This window comes from Neofelis nebulosa, chromosome 7 (genome assembly GCF_028018385.1).
Source record: "Neofelis nebulosa isolate mNeoNeb1 chromosome 7, mNeoNeb1.pri, whole genome shotgun sequence".
NCBI lineage: Eukaryota > Metazoa > Chordata > Mammalia > Carnivora > Felidae > Neofelis > Neofelis nebulosa.
This window is the reverse complement of record NC_080788.1, coordinates 49,533,730-49,552,970: the sequence shown is the minus strand read 5'-3', so window position 1 is coordinate 49,552,970 and position 19,241 is coordinate 49,533,730. Positions and strand designations below refer to the sequence as shown.

The 19,241-nt window shown below is 37.7% G+C and overlaps 1 protein-coding gene across 1 annotated transcript in view; it reads right to left on the bottom strand.

Moving 5' to 3' along the window:
- PRTG (protogenin) overlaps window positions 1-19,241 on the bottom strand; it is a 128,598-nt gene that overhangs the window by 17,899 nt on the left and 91,458 nt on the right. Inside the window, exons 12-15 of the mRNA XM_058737650.1 lie at window positions 3,835-3,930; window positions 2,997-3,183; window positions 1,939-2,066; window positions 552-722 (exon numbers count right to left, since the gene is read on the bottom strand). Of these exons, the coding sequence (XP_058593633.1) occupies window positions 552-722; window positions 1,939-2,066; window positions 2,997-3,183; window positions 3,835-3,930 (582 nt within the window). The remainder of the gene's footprint in view (window positions 1-551; window positions 723-1,938; window positions 2,067-2,996; window positions 3,184-3,834; window positions 3,931-19,241) is intronic.

The window sequence follows — 19,241 nt, the reverse complement described above, 5'->3', positions numbered from 1 at the left end:
AAAACCTCAGTGCTTGAGGCTCTGGGGAGCTCAGTCAGTTGAGCTTCCCACTCTTGATCTCAGCTCAGGTTATGATCTCACGGTTGGTGAAACAGAGCGCAGAGCCTGCTTGGGATTCTCTCTCTCCCTCTCTCTGCCCCTTTCCCACTCATACTTTCTCTCTTAAAATAAAGAAATAAGTAAATAAACATTAAAAAAAAAAAAAGCCCTGGGGAGCCTGGGTGGCTCAGTCAGTCGAGCATCTGACTTAGACTCAGGTCATGATCTCACAGTTTGTGAGTTCGGGCCCCGTGTCGGGCTCTGTGCTGACAGCTCAGAGCCTGAAGCCTGCTTTGGATTCTGCCTCCCTCTCTCTCTGCCCCTCCCCCACTCATGCTCTGTCTCTCTTTCAAAAATAAACATTAAAAAAATTTTTTTTAAAAAGCCCAAATCCTTAATAAGTTTTTACTTGATAAATATAAATTTAAAATAAACTAGATCCTTCTTTCCATCTGTTTCCTTATCATCAGTAACCTTACTTTCCATCTTCTTTGATAATTTATGATATTTACCTTCTCGGTGTAGGACCTGCCATTCTCCTGCAATCCAGGCCTTCCTGGACGCATACAAGATGGTATAGCGTGTGACCACGGTCTCTGGGCCATCAGGGGGTTTCCAAGAAACCAGAGCAGTGTCATCCTCTATCAAGGTCACTTTTACTCCAACCGGTGGGCCTGCTGGGGCTGTGCACACATGTAAAAAATACTGTATTACCAGGATTAAATGGTGATAAACACTCAAATACCCAGTTAATAGATGGATAGTCATGGAAAAGAGTTAGAAAAACTAGAAACCACTATAAAAAAAATCTCAGCATCACAGCTATTACAGATCACTAGTGATAAGGGTGATACTTTTTCTGAGAGGTAATTTCATTTTTATAATGTTTAAAACATCATGAAAAAGGATATGGTAGATTCCTAGATGGGGAATTACTGAATCAGAGGGTGTAAGCATGTTTAGGACTTTTGATATTGTTTTGCCAAACTGATAACTAGAAAAGTTTACAATTCCACCAGTAGCAACTGCCCATTAAATATTGAGTCTCATACCCCGTTTAGGTATTGAATTTAAACTACATTTATTACTAAAATGTACAGAATATATATTTAGCTGATCCAGGAAGCCACTGAAGGAAATACTTCTGAGACCAAAATATTTAGTTATTCTCCAAAAAGTTGTGAATCAGTGAGTTTACAGGGCAGACTTTAGACTAATGATTTGTATCTGGGAAAGCAGTAAAATCTTGGGTTTTAGTTGACCCCAGTTTAATATGAACTAAAAGTATGAAGAGCTGGGTTTTGGTACCACATCACATATGGGAATACAGCCAAAACCACAGTAAAGAGGCCCTATGTTCACTGGAGTAAATGTCCTTCCTTTGTTTCTCTCAGCATAATTAGAACAGAGCCGCAATGGTCCTTATATAGATCATCCATTCCTTTACCTTCATCCTAGAGAAAAGGAAATGCAGTCCCACACACATGAAATACCTCAGCAAGAGGCACAGGTAAGCTACAGAAATGGTGCTCAGTCAGGGATCACATTCACCGCACTGTGCACATAACCTACCACTCACATTTGCTCTAATGTGGGCTCCTAACATCATTAAATACACTATTTCCTTCCATTTTTAATTATTTGGGTGCAGTCTTGAATAGCACACCTGATTTTAGAAAATTTAATGTTCCCTAAAGAGAGGGGCTAGACTTAAGCCCATCTACTTGTGCAATACATGCGGTAAGAAGAACTTTTTAAAAAATATATAATAAAAAAAATAAATTTCAAAAGTTAAGAAACAAAACAAATGCATACAGGTCAACCAAGGTGTCAACGAGGGTAGTATCTTTTTTAAAGCGACACATATATATTTTTACACATTTAGATAACTGTTTTTACCTTCTGGAAGTGTAGAATGGTAGACAACAGGGCTCCAGGGACTGGAAAGCTGATCCACATGCAATCGTACAGCAAATTCATATTTGGTGTTGGGTTCTAGACCCTGAACTAACATGTGAGTTTCTGATCTATAATAACGAGCAATGAAGTCGTTAATGCTGGTAGTGCATTGTTTCTAAAAGATTATCAGTATTTCCAGTTAATATAGGTAAAGCATACTGTTCTTATTTATCACCTCATTTTCTTTAAAACAATTTTTTAGCCTAAAAGAGCAATCTCATTTGACTATTAAAATACTACATTATATAGGATAGTACTATCCTATATAAATTAGCCTACAAGTTGCCTCTCTGAAAGGAAACTAGGAAATTAGCAGTATAGAAATGTCCCAATACAAAATGATTTCCTCTGAAATACTACAAGTCAAATCATTCTTTTTTTAAAGTTTATTTATTTTGAGAGAGAGAGAGCAAGCATGAGTGGGGGGGGTAGGGAGGGGCAGGTAGCTGAGGGGGGGAGGGGCAGAGAGAGAATCCCAAACAAGCTCTGTGCAGGCAGCCCCTGAGGTGGGGCTCCATCCCATAAACCTTGAGATCATGACCTAAGCTGAAACCGAGTCATACACTTAACCAACTGAGCCAGTCAGGCGCCCCATCAAATCATTCTTTTAAATCATAATGATGGGCATCTTTCTAACTATAACCAAGAAAACAGAATACTCGTTTTATTTTTTGATGCTAGCATAAAAATGGTCTTTTGTTTCTTCCTTTAACTATGCTAATTTTAGCCACTTGAAAGTAATACTAGCTTCTCATCTAATCTTACTGCGTGAGGCTGGGGAAACAACAACAAAAAATCATTTACAGAAACTAAATGTCAAAAGATACAGTTTTCAGAACTCGATACGGTAAAGATGCAAAACTCCCAGCCATTTTATAAGTAAGGGAAGTCCTGAGACAATTGCTTTCAGGTAAAGCGTAAGCTGGCCGAAGATGGTAAGAAACAAGTATGAGTGGGGAGAAGAGCAAAGAAAAACACTATTAATAGAAGCTACATACGTTTGAAGGTATAGAACCAAAGAAGCGTTCTGCAGGCCGACAGGGTTACAGCGGATGGTGTAGTTAATTATTTGTGCAGTGGTGAACGCAGGCCTCCTCCAGTGCAGGAAGATGGAAGATGAGGTGTTAGCCTTCGCATAGAGATGGTGGGGTGGTGGTGGAGGAGGAACCATGCGATCACGAACAGCTATTGAAAAAGACAATGTTACTTTACCGCATGGCATAAAATTACTATAGAAAGTGGCAAAATGATAAAATCCTAACTCCCCACAATATAAGTTGGCTGTAAGTCTTTCTTCCACTAAAGTGGTTCATAGATACACCTAGAGATGTATCATTTAATTCTCAGCAACTCTTCCATGAGTTAGAGAAGGAATCAAATATTATCAATACTTAGATTGTAAAACAGAAGCACTGAGAAGTCAAACTACCAGCTTGAAACATCCAGAAGGCCAGCAATGGACTTAAAATTAAACCCAAACCCTCTTTAGTAGCAATAAGCCCTAACAGGTCTTAGCACAAGTAAAACTGAACAGAAATTGGAAGAAAGTATTAGCCTCAAGGTTAAAGCAGAGGTATTCAGGGTTATTTTTCCCAGTTAAATTTCTAATCGTCTTTTGCTTGCAAAAGTAAAATAGGTTCTTATAATTAAATACATCTCACTTAAATATTTATTTTGAGCAGGTACTTGCTGAAGATAACTATGTTAGGCACCATGGAAGATATAAGACCACCAACGATTCCAACTAGTAATGAGACTTAAATCTAGAGAAGGAAGAGGAGAAAAAAGACTGTGGACCATACAGAGTTAAAATGTGCTACCATAACTCTTACTTACACACGCATCCTGGAGTGCTGACTGTCTGGTCTGCCTGATAGCCATCTTCTATGTTGTTGTAAGCCAGTAGCCTCACGTGGTATTTTCTTCTGGGGTCTATAAAGAAACTGACAGGTAATAATTTGGTCCAGCCTTCTAGATATCACCAAAGGTTCTAGAACCTTTCTAGATTTTGGTTTAAAAATCTTCTGAATGTCTCACAGTTTGAGATGTTTTTTTTCCTTTCCCTATCCTATATAGTGACTCAGCAATTCACCTTAGTATGACCTTGCTAGTGTGACTATTAGTTATTTAAAATTTTACTTAACCTCATTTCAGATAGTAACATTACCACTATTACTCTTCCTCCTCCTCCTCCTCAACTGACCAGAGACAGATTCTTGATTCTAAAAGGCAACCTGATGGATCACTTATAAGAGGTTACGTGACATAGAAGTTTTTTGTTTAGTTACTTGAGGGTGGCTAACTTGAAAGCATGGAAATCAAAGTGAGACTATTTCCTCTCAAAGTTAAGAAGAAATATAATCGTCATCCCTTAATACCTTTAAAAATTTTCATAACCATGCGTTATTTATCTCAATGTGTGCCCTTTCCAGAATCTGATTTTCAAGCTGACCCCTAAATTCACCAAGAAAGAAGAGCTGGAGCTCCCTCTACTGGTGTTCATTCACAGTCACAATATGAAAACCAAATTCCATCCCATGCACACAAAAACAAAAAAAAAAATTCAGGTTTTTGAGGATATAAATGGTTATACATTTTAAGTGATACATTTTAGAACATATTCAAGAAGTTTAATGATACAAATATATTTCAGTATGACTGTTTATTATAACATTTAATTATAGAATACTTACTTGGGACAAAAATAAACACTATTGAGAAATACTGTATTTTTCTCCCCCAGCTTTGTTGAGGTACAGTTAACAAAAAGAAGTTGTATATATTTAAGGTATACAAGGTGATGCTTGACATATGTATACATTGTGAAGTGACTACTACAATTGAACTCATAAACATAGCTATCATCTCACATAGCTACCATTTTGTGTGTGTATGTATATTGAAAACAAGATCTACACTTTTAGTAAATCTCAAGTATATAATACAGTATTGAAAGCTATTATAGTCCCCATGCCATGATAGTACTTAAGATCTCTAGAACTTATTCACCTTACATAAGTGAAACTTTGCACCCTTGAGCAACATCTACCCATGTCCCCCACCCCTGAGCCCCTGGCAATCACCATTCTACTCCCTGCTTCTATGGGCTCAACTGTTTTGGATTCTGCACATTAGTGAAATCATACAGTAATTGTCTTTCTGTGTCTGGTGTATTTCACTATGCATAATATCCTCTAGGTTCGTTCATGTTGTGCAAATGGCAGAATTTTCTTCTTCTTTTTTTTTTAAGGCTGAATAATATTCCATTGCGTACATATGCCATGTTTTCTTTATGCATTCACCTGTCAGAAGACATATAGGTTGTTTTTATATTTTGGCTACTGTGAAAAATGCTGCAGTGAACATAGGGGTGCAGCTACCTCTTCCAAGATACTGATTTCATTTCCTTTTGATATATATCCAGAAGTAGGACTGCTGGATCATATAGTAGTTATATTCCTAATTTTAATGTATTCCTATGTAATACTTGTCTAAATTATAATAAACACAGAAATACATTCTACATTTCATAAGGGAAAAATCATCCTTTATATACATATCTCCAATGTGGAAAAACTTAGACTAAACGGATAAAAATAATTGTAGAGTGAATTTAAACATTTAAAAATCCAAAAATAAAATGTAAAGTTTATTAAAATTTTCAAAATAATTTAAGAGTTTGTACATTTAAAAACTGATATATCCTAATATTTAATATTAAAATGCATTAAAAGGAGAACAATTTATACAACTTAGAACATTTCTATATTTATTAAAAAGTAGGAAGACTAATATTTGATTATACTAAAAAAATGCTTTTTGAGACATTATCTCATTTGAGTACAACAAAATTCTATAATATATATGTTATTCCCATTCTATAAACCGTGGTACCAAGGTATTGACTAGATGTCCAGGGTTACACAAAGCTAAACTAACATATTTCTATGACCAAGAAAATATAGGGTCCTTTAAATTTACACAAATACATGGACTTTTGTCATAACAGGTAAGTCTGTCTCCTTAGAATGAATTTTAAAATAGAAATATTTTAAAACATTTTATAAAATAATTGCAGAAAACACAGAAATATATTTGGATTTCATTACTCAATGATTTCCAACATTTAGCACTAAAATTCTAAGATTCAAAGATTTCTGTTCAGATTAATGGCTACATAATTTAATTTTTTAACGTTTTATTTATTTTTGAGACAGAGAGAGACAGAGCATGAACGGGGGAGGAGCAGAGAGAGAGGGAGACACAGAATTGGAAGCAGGCTCCAGGCTCTGAGCCATCAGCCCAGAGCCCAACGCGGGGCTCGAACTCACGGACCGCGAGATCGTGACCTGAGCTGAAGTTGGCCGCTTAACCAACTGAGCCACCCAGGCGCCCCAATGGCTACTTAATTTTAATCTGTGTTCTTCTTTCCTTCCTCCTAACATACTGCTAAACTCCTTAGTCAACTGAATCCTGAGTGTCATCTTACAAATACTCCCTCTGAAGGGGTACAAATGGAATTCATTTGGCTCTCTGCAGTCTAGTTCTTCAAACATATTTATTGTCTCTACTCAATCAGAAGAGTATCTTTAGGAAAGTCTCCTGGGAGTGGGACATGATGCCAGGAATTAGGAAATACTGAAAAGGAAGGATGGATGAGACAGAGTTTGACTAAAGTAGCTCACATTCTCAAGAAGCCAGACATGGATATGGCCAGCTCTCACAGAAAGCTAATTTTTTTCAAACATTTATTTATTTTTGAGAGAGAATGAGAGAGACAGAGAATCCCAAGCAGGCTCTGCACTGTCAGCTCAGAGCCCGATGTGGGGCTCAAACTCACGAACCATAAGATTACCTGAGCCAAAATCAAGAGTCAGACGCTTAACCAAGTGAGCTATCCAGGGGCCCCACAAAAGGCTGATTTTGATGAGGGTTATGTGTCTGGGTGGAGAGATTAATCTTTTTTTCCATTGTGCAAACAATCAATCAACACTTCATGAATATTTCTCTTCAATGGTTATTTTTAGTCCTAAAATTGATTTCATTTTCCCTTTTTCCTCTATAAAAAAACAAGCTGCCTACATTAAATTCTAAACCCCAAATTCACCTTTTCTTGTTGATCAGACAGAAGAGGCTTATGTATCCTGAGAAAATGAAAGAAAAGAGTTGCTCCCTGAACACACCCAGCACCTGTACGACCCACTCGGCATAGACTCTATAACCAGCCAGCATGAGGAGGAGCAGTCTTCTGGTGCCCATCTGGAAATCACCAAGTCACCAGAGCAACCATCTCAGTGCTGGGTTCCTTCCCCTGCTCGTTTCCATGAGATCAGGAAAAGGCAACTTATTAGACTAGCAAACCAACTACATCAGGTGCATGAGATTCCTTTGTATCCACACACACAAAAGTACAAGATCCAGGATAATTTTGCAAACGATTTTAGTGGAAAAAATTAGAACAGAAGACATACTATGTGGAAAAAAAAATCTGAGAGAGAAAATCCATTTAATGTTTGTTCACATCTGATCAACTCTTTATGCTTTTCAAAGAATGTCATTTAAAAAAATAAAAGTGACAGGTTGGGGACCATACTGAGCAGTGGGCCATGTGCATTTGCCATGTGCTCCTTCCTGTAAAGCTTTAAGAAATAGGATTCCAACCTCAAAATCTAGTCACTACATAATTTTGGTTTGTTAATCCAGAGACCCTGGAACAACATGGCCCATTTTTATGCATCATTTGTTAGAAATTTGATGTCATGGACCCAGGGAACCAGAGCCCTCAAATAATAATGTCAAGATGAACATTATCAGGCCATAGAGTTATCAGCTAAGAAAGAAAACAGAGGACACCTACACAATGAAAACAAAATTAAAGTAAAAAAAAAACCACAAAACATCTGTTAGGACCAACTTATTAAATATAGTTAAATGCATAAGTAATATACCTTAGCATAAGTAGCACAAGTACTCAAACTCTACAGTTCTGAAAAAAACCTCCATTGCATAAAGGACAGAGCAGAGACCCAGGATCAACACTGAAATGACACAGAGAACCAGTTTCCAAGGCCTGCTAACGGCCCTTCTCGAGTCAGTCATTGCCACATATGTGGTGCTTGGTTACATGAGACTCAGCAGACTTAGGCTATATGTGGTTTAGGGGGAAAACAGCAGAGTCAGGAAGAGCAGCCACAAAGAATAGTACAGGCCTTCCCAAAACCCAGTGAGGGAAAAAGGAGAAAGGGAGAGAGTTGGTTCCATTTGCTTCAAAACTCAACACAAGGGGCATAAAAACCACTCATGAGAGTTAATTCTTAATGGTCTCAGGAGTGATGGCTCAGATAGGTAGTACTTGGATTTATGGTTAACCTTGCTTAAAGATTTAGCAATATATAGAGATGAAAGATCAAGAAAGAAAGCTCAAATTAACACTAATCTCTAGTGAGTGTCAGCTTAAGTTGACATGACCATGGTCCCAGCCAGAATAACTTGTACCTTTTATTACAAAGTCAACCTTTGGCAGAAAAATGAAGATCTCCTTCCTAAAACATTGTTATGACTACACCCCTTCTCTTTTCTCCTCTGGCTCTAGGACTTGCCTCACCTTCTTTCCTTTCTGATTCATTCTCACTACCAACCCTTCCACCCTGGTGTGTTTCACATCAGGAGGCATCAGAACCAGAAGTCTGGTCACAGGTATCAAACATTTATCAAGTACCTACTCAAAGTCAGGCACTATACGAAGACTCAAGGATTAGGAAGCCATTTTAATTGCTTTTAATTTCAGTCTACCAGAGTATAGACTGGCAAATGAATATTCTGTATGTATTATTTACTAACCATACAGTCTTGAGCATATTTTTTAGTTTGCTAAGCCTTGTTATTTTCATTTGGAAAATAGAGATATAATCCCTTACAGGGATTTTAAGAGTCCCAAATGAAATTATGCCTATTAAAAACTCTGTACAGTTCCTATAATTACTAAATGTCCAATATTATTGTTGTTATAATAATGAGGAAAGTTGCCCAGGAGAGCAGAAAAGATTCTACCAAGAATGTGGTGCACTTAAACTTGGGAATCATCTTTGTGAAGGTAAATAAATATACAGGCATGGTCGAGAATCCAGAATGTCAATAAATTAGCTGTTAGCAAATATTAATGCTGAGCTCCAACTATTTTCTGTCCTCATTAATATTCCCTGGTTTGGGGAGCAGGAAAAGGCTCCAAGTATGTGTCTGACATGTATTTATGATTGAAAGAGTTATGTTCTGTGTTTATGGCCACTAAGAATTCTTGCTGTTTTGGCAACCATGTCACATGGTATATAACACTCTCAGTTTCAAAACCACCTTCACCCACATCTTTCATGTTAACTTAATACTCTCTCATCTGCTAACAAAGAACCTACCTGATGATATAAATTCTTTGGGAAGCAATGTAATAGATTTCTTCCCTAATGGAAGAACAGATTGTTTTATGAAATGGAAATATGGAAGTTTGAGGACTAGCATTACGAACAGCAAGCAGATGGAGACAACAAATTCAGTTAATTATAACCAGTTTTAACAATTAGGTATTTATTACCCTCAATGACTACAACTCAGAGCAAGAAAAAAAGTTCAATGAGACTTGCCATAATGCCAAAATCTTTTCAACGTTTTTTTTTAATTTATTTTTTTATTTTATTATTTATTTATATTTGGGACAGAGAGAGACAGAGCATGAACGGGGGAGGGGCAGAGAGAGAGGGAGACACAGAATCGGAAACAGGCTCCAAGCCATCAGCCCAGAGCCTGACGCGGGGCTCGAACTCACGGACCGCGAGATCGTGACCTGGCTGAAGTCGTACGCTTAACCGACTGCGCCACCCAGGCACCCCAAAATCTTTTAAAGATGTACTGATCAAGGACCTAAAATCCATTCTAAAAGCATATGATTTAACAATAATTGCACATTAATGGTATCTTTAGACATTTTAAGTAACCTTCAAAAACTGTGCTATAATATACCCAATTTTCATTGCATACATGTTCCCAAAGACCACAAAACAACAAAAAACTCAGGTCTTCCAGTGCTTTACCTGAATAACTTGCATTTCTCTTCTCTAACACTAGATGGCATTTATGTGCCGGTATGGAGAGTGATGGCCCCCACTCATCCAGCTAGTGAAGGTGGGAGCCATTCAGGTACCAGCTAAAACTATGAATGAGCAATTCAAAACAGGTATGCATGATATACGGCTGTTGCTTAAGTTTCACCAAATGAAGGCCTGCATGAAATGAAAGGCAATGAAAAGAAAAAAGGGTGCCTTGGATTAGTATTTGTCATATATATGAATATTTCACACGGAGTTTATAAAACCCTGTGAGCTAGGTTATTGCTTTTGTCACCCGACCTCTATAGAGAAGGATGCTGAGACAAACAGAAGACAACTTTCCTAATGACTCAGCGCTACCTGGAAGCTAAGATACAGTCTAGCACAATCCTGACGGTCTGCGCTGTCAGGCCCAGGCTGCCTGGATTCCAATTCTAACTTGGTCACTACTGTGCAACCTGGGGGAAGTTAATTTCTCTCTGTACCTTGGTTAAAATCACCTGTAAGATAGCTATGATGACAATAACACAATCTACCTCTCGAGGCTGTTAGGAAGAGGAAATAAATTTATTCACAAAGTTTTTACAAGAGTGCCAACGTATAACAATAATGTTATACTGATGAAAACATTAATAGTAATAAAATAATTATTATCAGCAACACATAACTCCAAATCCCTGCTCCCTCTCAGGGAGAAGGGCAGGCTGGCATAGTGATTAAAGGTACAGACTCTGGAACCAGACTACTTGGGTTTGAATTGAGTTTCCTCATCTATAAAATGGAAATGGAATGGGTTTATATTTGTAAAAAGCTTTTTAAAATGCCTGGCACTTAGTAGATACTTTTCAGTAATAAATAAACAAATGTAGAGGAGAGGGCTGGTTTGAGAATTAGGGGATTTGGATTTTAATCTTCGATTTTGTGGCTGTGTGGCTTCAAAGGCAGTCTCCTGGAACTTGGTATCCTCACCTTTTTTTTTTTTTTTTAATGTTTATTTACTTTTGAGAGACAGAGAGAGAGACAGAGTGCAAGTGAGGGAGGGGCAGAGAGAGAGGGAGACACAGAATCTGAAGCAGGCTCCAGGCTCTGAACTGTTAGCACAGAGCCCGATGCGGGGCTTGAACTCAGGAACTGCAAGATCATGACCTGAGCCGAAGTTGGACACTCAACCGACTAAGCCACCCAACCGCCCCTCAGTTTCCTCATCTTTAAGATTAGCAAATTAAAATAATCAGTTTGTTTCAAATTTGTTTCCATAACAGTGTGTTAGGGGAGCTAAGACAAAGGTACAAATAATTATGCAAGACAGGAGAAGCTGCTACAAAGAGATCTGTTAAAGCTCTAAGGGAATTCAAAAGAAGGAGAGGTTACTGGTAGTTCTTTTTTTTTTTTTTTTTTTTTTTTTTAGGAGAGGGAGGCTTCACTGAAGAAGTGCATGTGAGGACAATTTAATTTTTATAGTAAGCACAGGGAGGAGGAGAGAAAGGCCAAGGATAGAATATAAGCAAAGGCTCACGGACAGGAACATGTGGATCAGGGATGAGTAATGGGGAAGAGTTCAATGAAGGGTGCATGAGTGAAAGTCATGTAGAATAGTTAGGCTAAGGGTAGATCTCAGAGAGCTTTGAGAGCCAGGCTAGCCATTGTGGATTTTGTTATACATACACACAAGATGGCTTGGCTAAATGGAACTGTTGAAAGAAGGGATTAATGAGAAGGAGTCTGAAAGCTCCCAAGTTTCCAGCCTGTGTTGACCAACAGAAATAGTAGAAGATATGCTTGGAGGAGCCAATGACATGCTGAACCAGAGATGCCGGAGGAACCAAGTGGAGGTGACCAGTGGTGTAGGCTGGAGCAAGCAGTAAGGATGGAGAACGACATTCAGCAGTCATGTACACAGAGGATGGGGTACCAAGGAGAGAAGAGACAGCAGGGACTAGAAACCTAGGTGTGAGATAGGAAGTGGTGTTAAGAAGTCATGAGGAAAACCCGGAAGGTATAATATCACAGGAGTTACGAGAAGAAGATTAGTTGGCAACGTCCAGTGCTATGGAGAAGTCACTGAGGGTAAAAGCGATATCTGGTATTTATGTCGTTTAACAGAGTAAATTCATCAGGAAGGGGTGGGGTTGAGGGGGTAGCAGAAAGGAAGCGGTGGGACGCTGGAGGCACAGCAATAAAAAGCAGAATGTAAATAAAAACGCATTATCTTCTGATATGCAGTATCATCAGATACTGAAGTATCTTCTGAAAATAAAAATGTTTACAGTGGTACCTAGCTCTATGTGGTAGCAGAATTTTTAGTTATTCTGGTTCTTATATTTCTACCTGCTCAATAATAAATATGAATTTCTTTGGTAATAATAAAACAGTACTTTATATGTATTATCTTAAATGATCTTATAACAGCCCTATATATTAAGAATTTTTTTTATAGACAAGGATACCTTCTATGTAAGTAAATTAGCTTTCATTTCAAAATTAACCCCTCTTCTATACAGAATATCCAAAAATGTATTTCAAACTTCCCAGATCCTTTAGTATGTTAGAAATAACCAAAACTTGTTTTGATTCTTCAAATTCATCCTTATTAGCATCAATTACTATAGCTTCCATAGCAAAGAGTGGTTGGTTGGTTTGTTTTTAACTTATTTTTGTTGACCTTCAGCTCCAATTCTGCTTCTGGGCCTATTTTCTGAAAAGCCAGGGGCCCTATAATCACTAATGTTTGAGAAGCGAGATAGCAAAACATGTCGGAACATGTGTAAATTAAGAGAACACATTCTGACAAATGGCATCGTTTCTTACTGAGTGGCTTCATGACTTAAACCTTTTTTGTGACTCACTTCTGGGTTTTAGGTGATCTTTGAAGTAGGCCCGGATGGGGTGGGTGATATTAATATATATTCAAAGTAGCCAAATACACAGAACAAAAACATAATAATCAAGAGTTGTAAATATTAAAGAATAAATTAAGAAGAAAACATTTAAGAATTCCAGTCTTATCAGATTTTGATCATTGTTCTGTCCTTAAACTTCTCTAAGTACAAAAGACTCACTTAGGAAGTTTCCACACCATACCTTCTTCCAAACACTATGGAGGCCAAGTGTTCTCTGATGGAAGATAAACTCAGACAGTAAAACTGACAGACATCAATTCAAACTTTAGTGTTTTGAAACACTAACATTTCCAGAAGTCTGGTCTCCTGGAAAATGCATAATAAAAAACCATTATTTACAAAGTATTTAGCTGTGGACCAACAGAAGGAGAGAGTGTTGGCATCATGAAAACCAGGCCTGTTTGCTTGAGCTGTTGTGTTGGTGAGGTTCCAGAAGGCTTCAGAAGAGCCAGGCCAGAGTGGACAAGTCCAGGGTAGATAAACGAAGCGAACACCTGAGGTCAGGACCATGAAAAAACGTTTACCTGACATAAATAAATACACCTCTGACATCATTTCTAAATTTCAAATATGAGTAAGACTTAATGAATTTTATTCCCCATTCTTCTAGGAAAAACTGATCAGGTGGTGGGGAAAATAATTTTCCTGAGACCAAAGGAAGATAAAACAACTTCGTCTACTTTGGGACAGTCCCTGTTACTTGGCTCAGGTTAGACGTGGAACACATTTGATACAATGTCTTAGGAAATTACAAAGCATTATTTTAAACATCGCCATGCACTACCTTAAATGATTTACATAAAATACCACTAAAGAAAGCTTTGCTTATGTTAGCCACAACGTGTCACATTTAAGATGGCTTTAGAGTATTAAAAAAGTGTATCAATTAAATTAGACTATATATGCAGAGGTAAGCAGCAATCTGAAAATTTGCTGATGTAAAGTCACTGCATGTGAAGTCTGGAAATGTTGAATCAGGAAATGCTCAGAATAAGTGACCAAGGTGAAATTCTGAAGGATGAAGCCTAGTGTCTGGCCCGATGTACATTTTTAATTTAATCTTTTGTGTTACAAGGTTTTGTGCAGGCCTTTTCAGGGCCATTGTTCCCCTGTGGTCTGACTGGAGAGCCCCTTGGTCAGGCTAGCCAGGGTGACTGCACTGCCCCCAAGCCTGTCCCTCCAACACAATACCCCCCATATAATTATTCAGAGAAGAGGCCAACAGTATGACTGCTGTGACACCTGGGTCGTGGCCTCTGACACAGGATCTGGGGCCAGCCCAAGTCTGGTCCAGCAGCAGAGGAGCAGGAAAAATGCTAAGGGGGATGGGTGGGAAAGGAAAGCAGAGTGAAATACTCTGCTTTAAAATGTGATGTTTAAACACACAGTAACAAAAACACAAATCACATGTGAACAATGTGATTCGCCTTCAAGTTATCCAAACGTTGTTAGGTTTGTACATGTTTCTCCCATCCGAGAAACTGAGGGAGAAACCCTAGGGACATGAGACGAGCAGGCCTCTTTCAAGCGGGAATTCTTTGTCTTCTGTCATCAAAGTTAATTCATGGAAAAAGTTAATTCGTGATGGTTAAAACAATGCCTGACAGGAGGGTGCTGTACGCTGATTTAAAAACAGAGGTTTTCAGCTAAAAAAAACAACTATAAATTCTACTTTAAGCCTTGATTAAAAATTTCATCCTCCTTTTGTTTATAAACTGAATCTCTGTAAGGCACTGTTAATGATAAACATTTTTCCTATCACATTATAAATTTAAAGGAGTTTTATTATGCTCACTATGCTGAAATGTTGTAAGTCTGCCCTGTGATAATATAGAATATTTGAGTGTAAAATGACACAACAGCAGATGGAGTGGGCGCTCCCTCACTCTCCAACCTACCCTGCATGTTCTGGGTAACACCTTTCTGTGGAAGCTGATGGTAGAGTATTTGTCTAAACCTGAAATGACTCAGTGCCTTTTGTTCTGCCCCCCTGAAGGGCCTTAAGACAAATAACACCTCTCACTCCCAGTGAAAACATCCCCTCTCCTACTGAGTGTAGGATAATTTAGAAGAAAGTTCTTTGTACATGACATTTGAGAATCCGTTTCCTACCAAAATAAGTATACCCTATTGATAATCTCTATTTTAAAAACCTCCCCCCGCTCCCCAAAGACTGGGATTGTTTTGCAAAATCCAGAAGCAAATGGCTTTTTCGATCATACTTTGTTCACTAATATTTTGTTCGTGTTATTTTCTGAACATGCGATTTCATTTTTATTCATCTATCAGGCTTTCAAGACTTCTTGTAACAACTATTTTTCATTTTTGACAAATGCATTACTTGAGGCTGTCTGGATAAGAAATACTTGGTGCTGAAGATTCCTACCTGAATGTTGCCATGAACGTTGCTGATTTACATCCAAACCCTGAAAAATGAATCTCCCACAAACACGGTTTTTGATCTTTTATGTTCTTTTCTTACGATACCCCTTTCCCTTTATGAATCCCTGCAGAAGAAAGGCACCTCATTGGTCCAATTTTGCAAGATGAGACAGCAAAGCAACCACATCATCAATTAATGGAATGATGTCAATGGTTGATACTTCCTTTGGGGGGGGGAGGAGAAAAAGGAACACTTCAAAAGAGCAGCGGCTTCACGGTCCCCAAATTTATGATAGCTTTATGTGAACAGTACTAATGAGGCTGGTCCTTTAAGTCCTGAATAACTTAAAAATGAATAAAATGGAGGGGCTCCTGCCTGGCTCAGTTGGAGCATGCACCTTTTGGGTTGTGAGTTCAAGCCCCACATTGGGCATAGAGCTTGCATTTTTAAAAAAATTAAAAAAATTTTTTAATGAATAAAAAGCAGTAATTGCTGATTATAAGAATTTATAAATATAAGATAAAAATGTCTTAGAATGGTAGAGTAGATGCAGCCTCCTAGGACAACTTAAGGGGCTGTAAAATTTACAAATAAAGTTTACTTAAGAAAATGAAACAAATTCCTTTAATCATGTTGCTATTTCTACCCCGAGCAATTCTTATACTAAAAACATCCAAGTACTTGACTTCTGATACTGTACTCGGCTTGGCATTTGTTTAAGTAGCTGCTCTGTCTGCCAGCACACTCACGCTGTGTGATGTCTCACATACATCACTGCCTTACAAACAATATTTTTATAGACTGACAGAGAGAGCCTATTCATGACAACCAAACTTCCCCTGAAGCCACGAAATAAATTTCCTTCCAGGACTAACATTTCTCTGTTTCACTGTCATGGGCTCGCCATGCCATTTTGACCCTTTTGTGAGGCAACATGAAAATACCATCTATCATCTCCTGAACCACGGCGACTTGGTCGGAGGTGCACAGTTTCATTGCAAAAACATCTGTGGTTTGATAACCATTCCTCCAAATCTCAGCCCTCAGCAGTAAAAAGCATGCTTACAAGATGGGAAGGATGCAGGTAGACAGCTTGAAACCAATCTTAAATTTCTTCTCAAGTGGGAAATGCAAGCCAGCGAAGTATTGGCCTCATCAATCATAGTGATAAAACACAATTGTTATTTATGTATGCCTCCTTTAGAATTCACAAGAAGCACTGTTACAACAATTTATTTAAACTTTGCTGAATGTATCACTCTGAAATCAATGTTAATGTTAGCAGATAAGGGAATTCTGGGAGTTTTTTGATACAAGCAGGTGTAGGTCATTACCATGTTAATTGCCTATAAACAGCCTACTCAAATTTTATATAAGCCTTAAATCTTTCAGGTATTAAGACACTGAAGATCACTGAGGTACTGGAAAGTATTCACTGTATCTTAAAATGGTTTTCAACACATATAATAGAGAATCTCAAACAACTGAGCATACAGAGTTAAATCAGAAGGATTTTCTGATAAATAAAACATGAACAGAAGATCCAAGGTTTCTTATATTTAATATCTGTTATTTCAAACAATATCTATTGTTTTAACCATGTGCATAGTCATGATAAACACATCCCTAATTTGGAGAAACTGATTAAAGATTAAAAACAGAATACTGGGCATGTTTTACCTTTTAAGTTATTTTTTAAACATTTTGATGATATGCTTTATTATTCTCTTACTTGCATGTGCAAGTAAGTGAACACACACATTTTCTTTTGTTGAGCCATCATACTTCACACCTAAATACTTGGACATGCTTCTCCTGAGGGCAAGGACATTCTCTCCTACGTAACCATAGTACCATTATTAGGTCCAACAAATTTAACAATAACACGATTTAATCTAACATAGAACTCATTTTTGAATTTCCCCAATTGCTTCCAAAGTGTTCTTTAAAATGCTCCCTTCCCACCAACACAACTGAGAGTCACATACCGCATGTCATTATCTCCTTCATCCAGAATCGCTGCCGTCCTTTTCCTACCTTTCCTAACAACGACTCTTTTGCAGAATCCAGTGTAGATGTTTTGGAGAATATCTCACAAACAGGGTTTATCTACTTGTTTCCTCATTATTAGATTTAGACTCAACGTTTTCTTTTTTTGGTAAGACTACTACATCAGTTAGATTATGACTTTTTATTAGGACAATAAAAAAAGAAGAGAAAAGCACATATTTTGAAGATTCTTGAAAGATTTCTAGAAATATCTGATTTTTTTATAAAACAAAAAAGCTTATTCATTTATTTTTTATGGGTAATTGGGTTTTTTTTATTAGTATTTTAATTTACACCCATGTAGTTAGCATATAATGCAACCATGATTTCAGGAGTAGATTCCTTAATGCCCCTTACCCATTTAGCCCATCCCCCCTCCCACAACCCCTGGAAATCTGATACTTTCTATATAAGTAATGCAAATGCAGATTTCTTTTCTAAAAAAAAAATTCTCAATGAGTCACACTGAACTGCCAATTTGTAATATGCACACAGTATGGGAATAAAGCATACAATGAACCGGGGCCACACAAGTGTGCCAGTGAGTCAACGTGGGAAAGAGAATATAATTAATACAATCCCTGTAATTTCTCAGAACAGAAATGTGCATTAGCAAAATGAGAACAAGTGTCTCCTTACTTCTTAAAGTTTCCAGAGGTTTGAAACGTAGTATCTATAGTTTTGTGGAGTCAGAATTGAGGCCCATCTGCCAAGATTTTTCTTCTGAGACAAAAGGTCATTTTATGAAAAGAATGGGAATGTATTCAAGAAAGGGAAACACGCTAAAACCACCCTAATTGGCCATCCAGATGGAGAAAGGTGAAAGTTCAAAAAAATTATTTTAATTGTTTCCTCCACTAATATCTCTAGATCATTCAAAACCCTATAACTTGTCAAATGATGCTAGAAGCCACAGGAATCTTCTTTCCTTATTATGTTAGGCCCTTGTCAAGCATAAGTTATATGGTTTCGATACAGATTCATAGAGAATCTCCAACAATTTGAGTATATAGAGTTTTTCTGGAAATACTGCATTTTGGGAATTTAATTAATATATTATTTCTTTTTATCAAAAATTTTGTTTTAATGTTTATTCATTTTTGAAGGAAACAGACAGAGTGAGCAAGCAAGCAAGGCTGAGCAGAGGAGGGGCAGAGAGAGGGAGACAGAATCTGAAACAGGCCCCAGGCACAGCCTGTCAGCATAGAGCCTGATGTGGGGCTTGAACTCACCAACTGTGAGATCATGATCTAAGCTGAAGTCACTTAACCAACTAGCCACCCAGGCACCCCTATTACAATTTTCTCTGAAACAGGCTCCAGGCTCTGAGCTGTCAGCACAGAGCCCGATGCGGGGCTCAAACTCACCAACTTTGAGATCATGATCTGAGCCGAAATCGGACACCTAACCAACTGAGCCACCCAGGTGCCCCTATTACAATTTTCTTCTAATAATTAAAATATCCTATGCCCCATAGCTAGCAGTGTTTGTGGTTTGTTTTGGTTGCCAGGAAGCTCACAGCTAAACTTATAGGCATTTCTAGCAACCGTACAGGACCTTATGGCATGCAATAAAGAAGCCAATATCCTGGTTTCATCGGTTTTCCAACTTTTACTTACCTTTGCTCCAACTGATTCACGTAGGTATAGTCAATTAAAAAAAATACTGTTTTTTTCTCATTAGGATCAAATATTTGTTACAGAAAATTTATAAAACTCAGACAAGCAGAAAAGAGGAAATAAAATATCCTAATACCAGAACCCAGATAGCACTTTTAACATTAGGTTGTAGGTTATTTTCATTCCCCTTTCTATT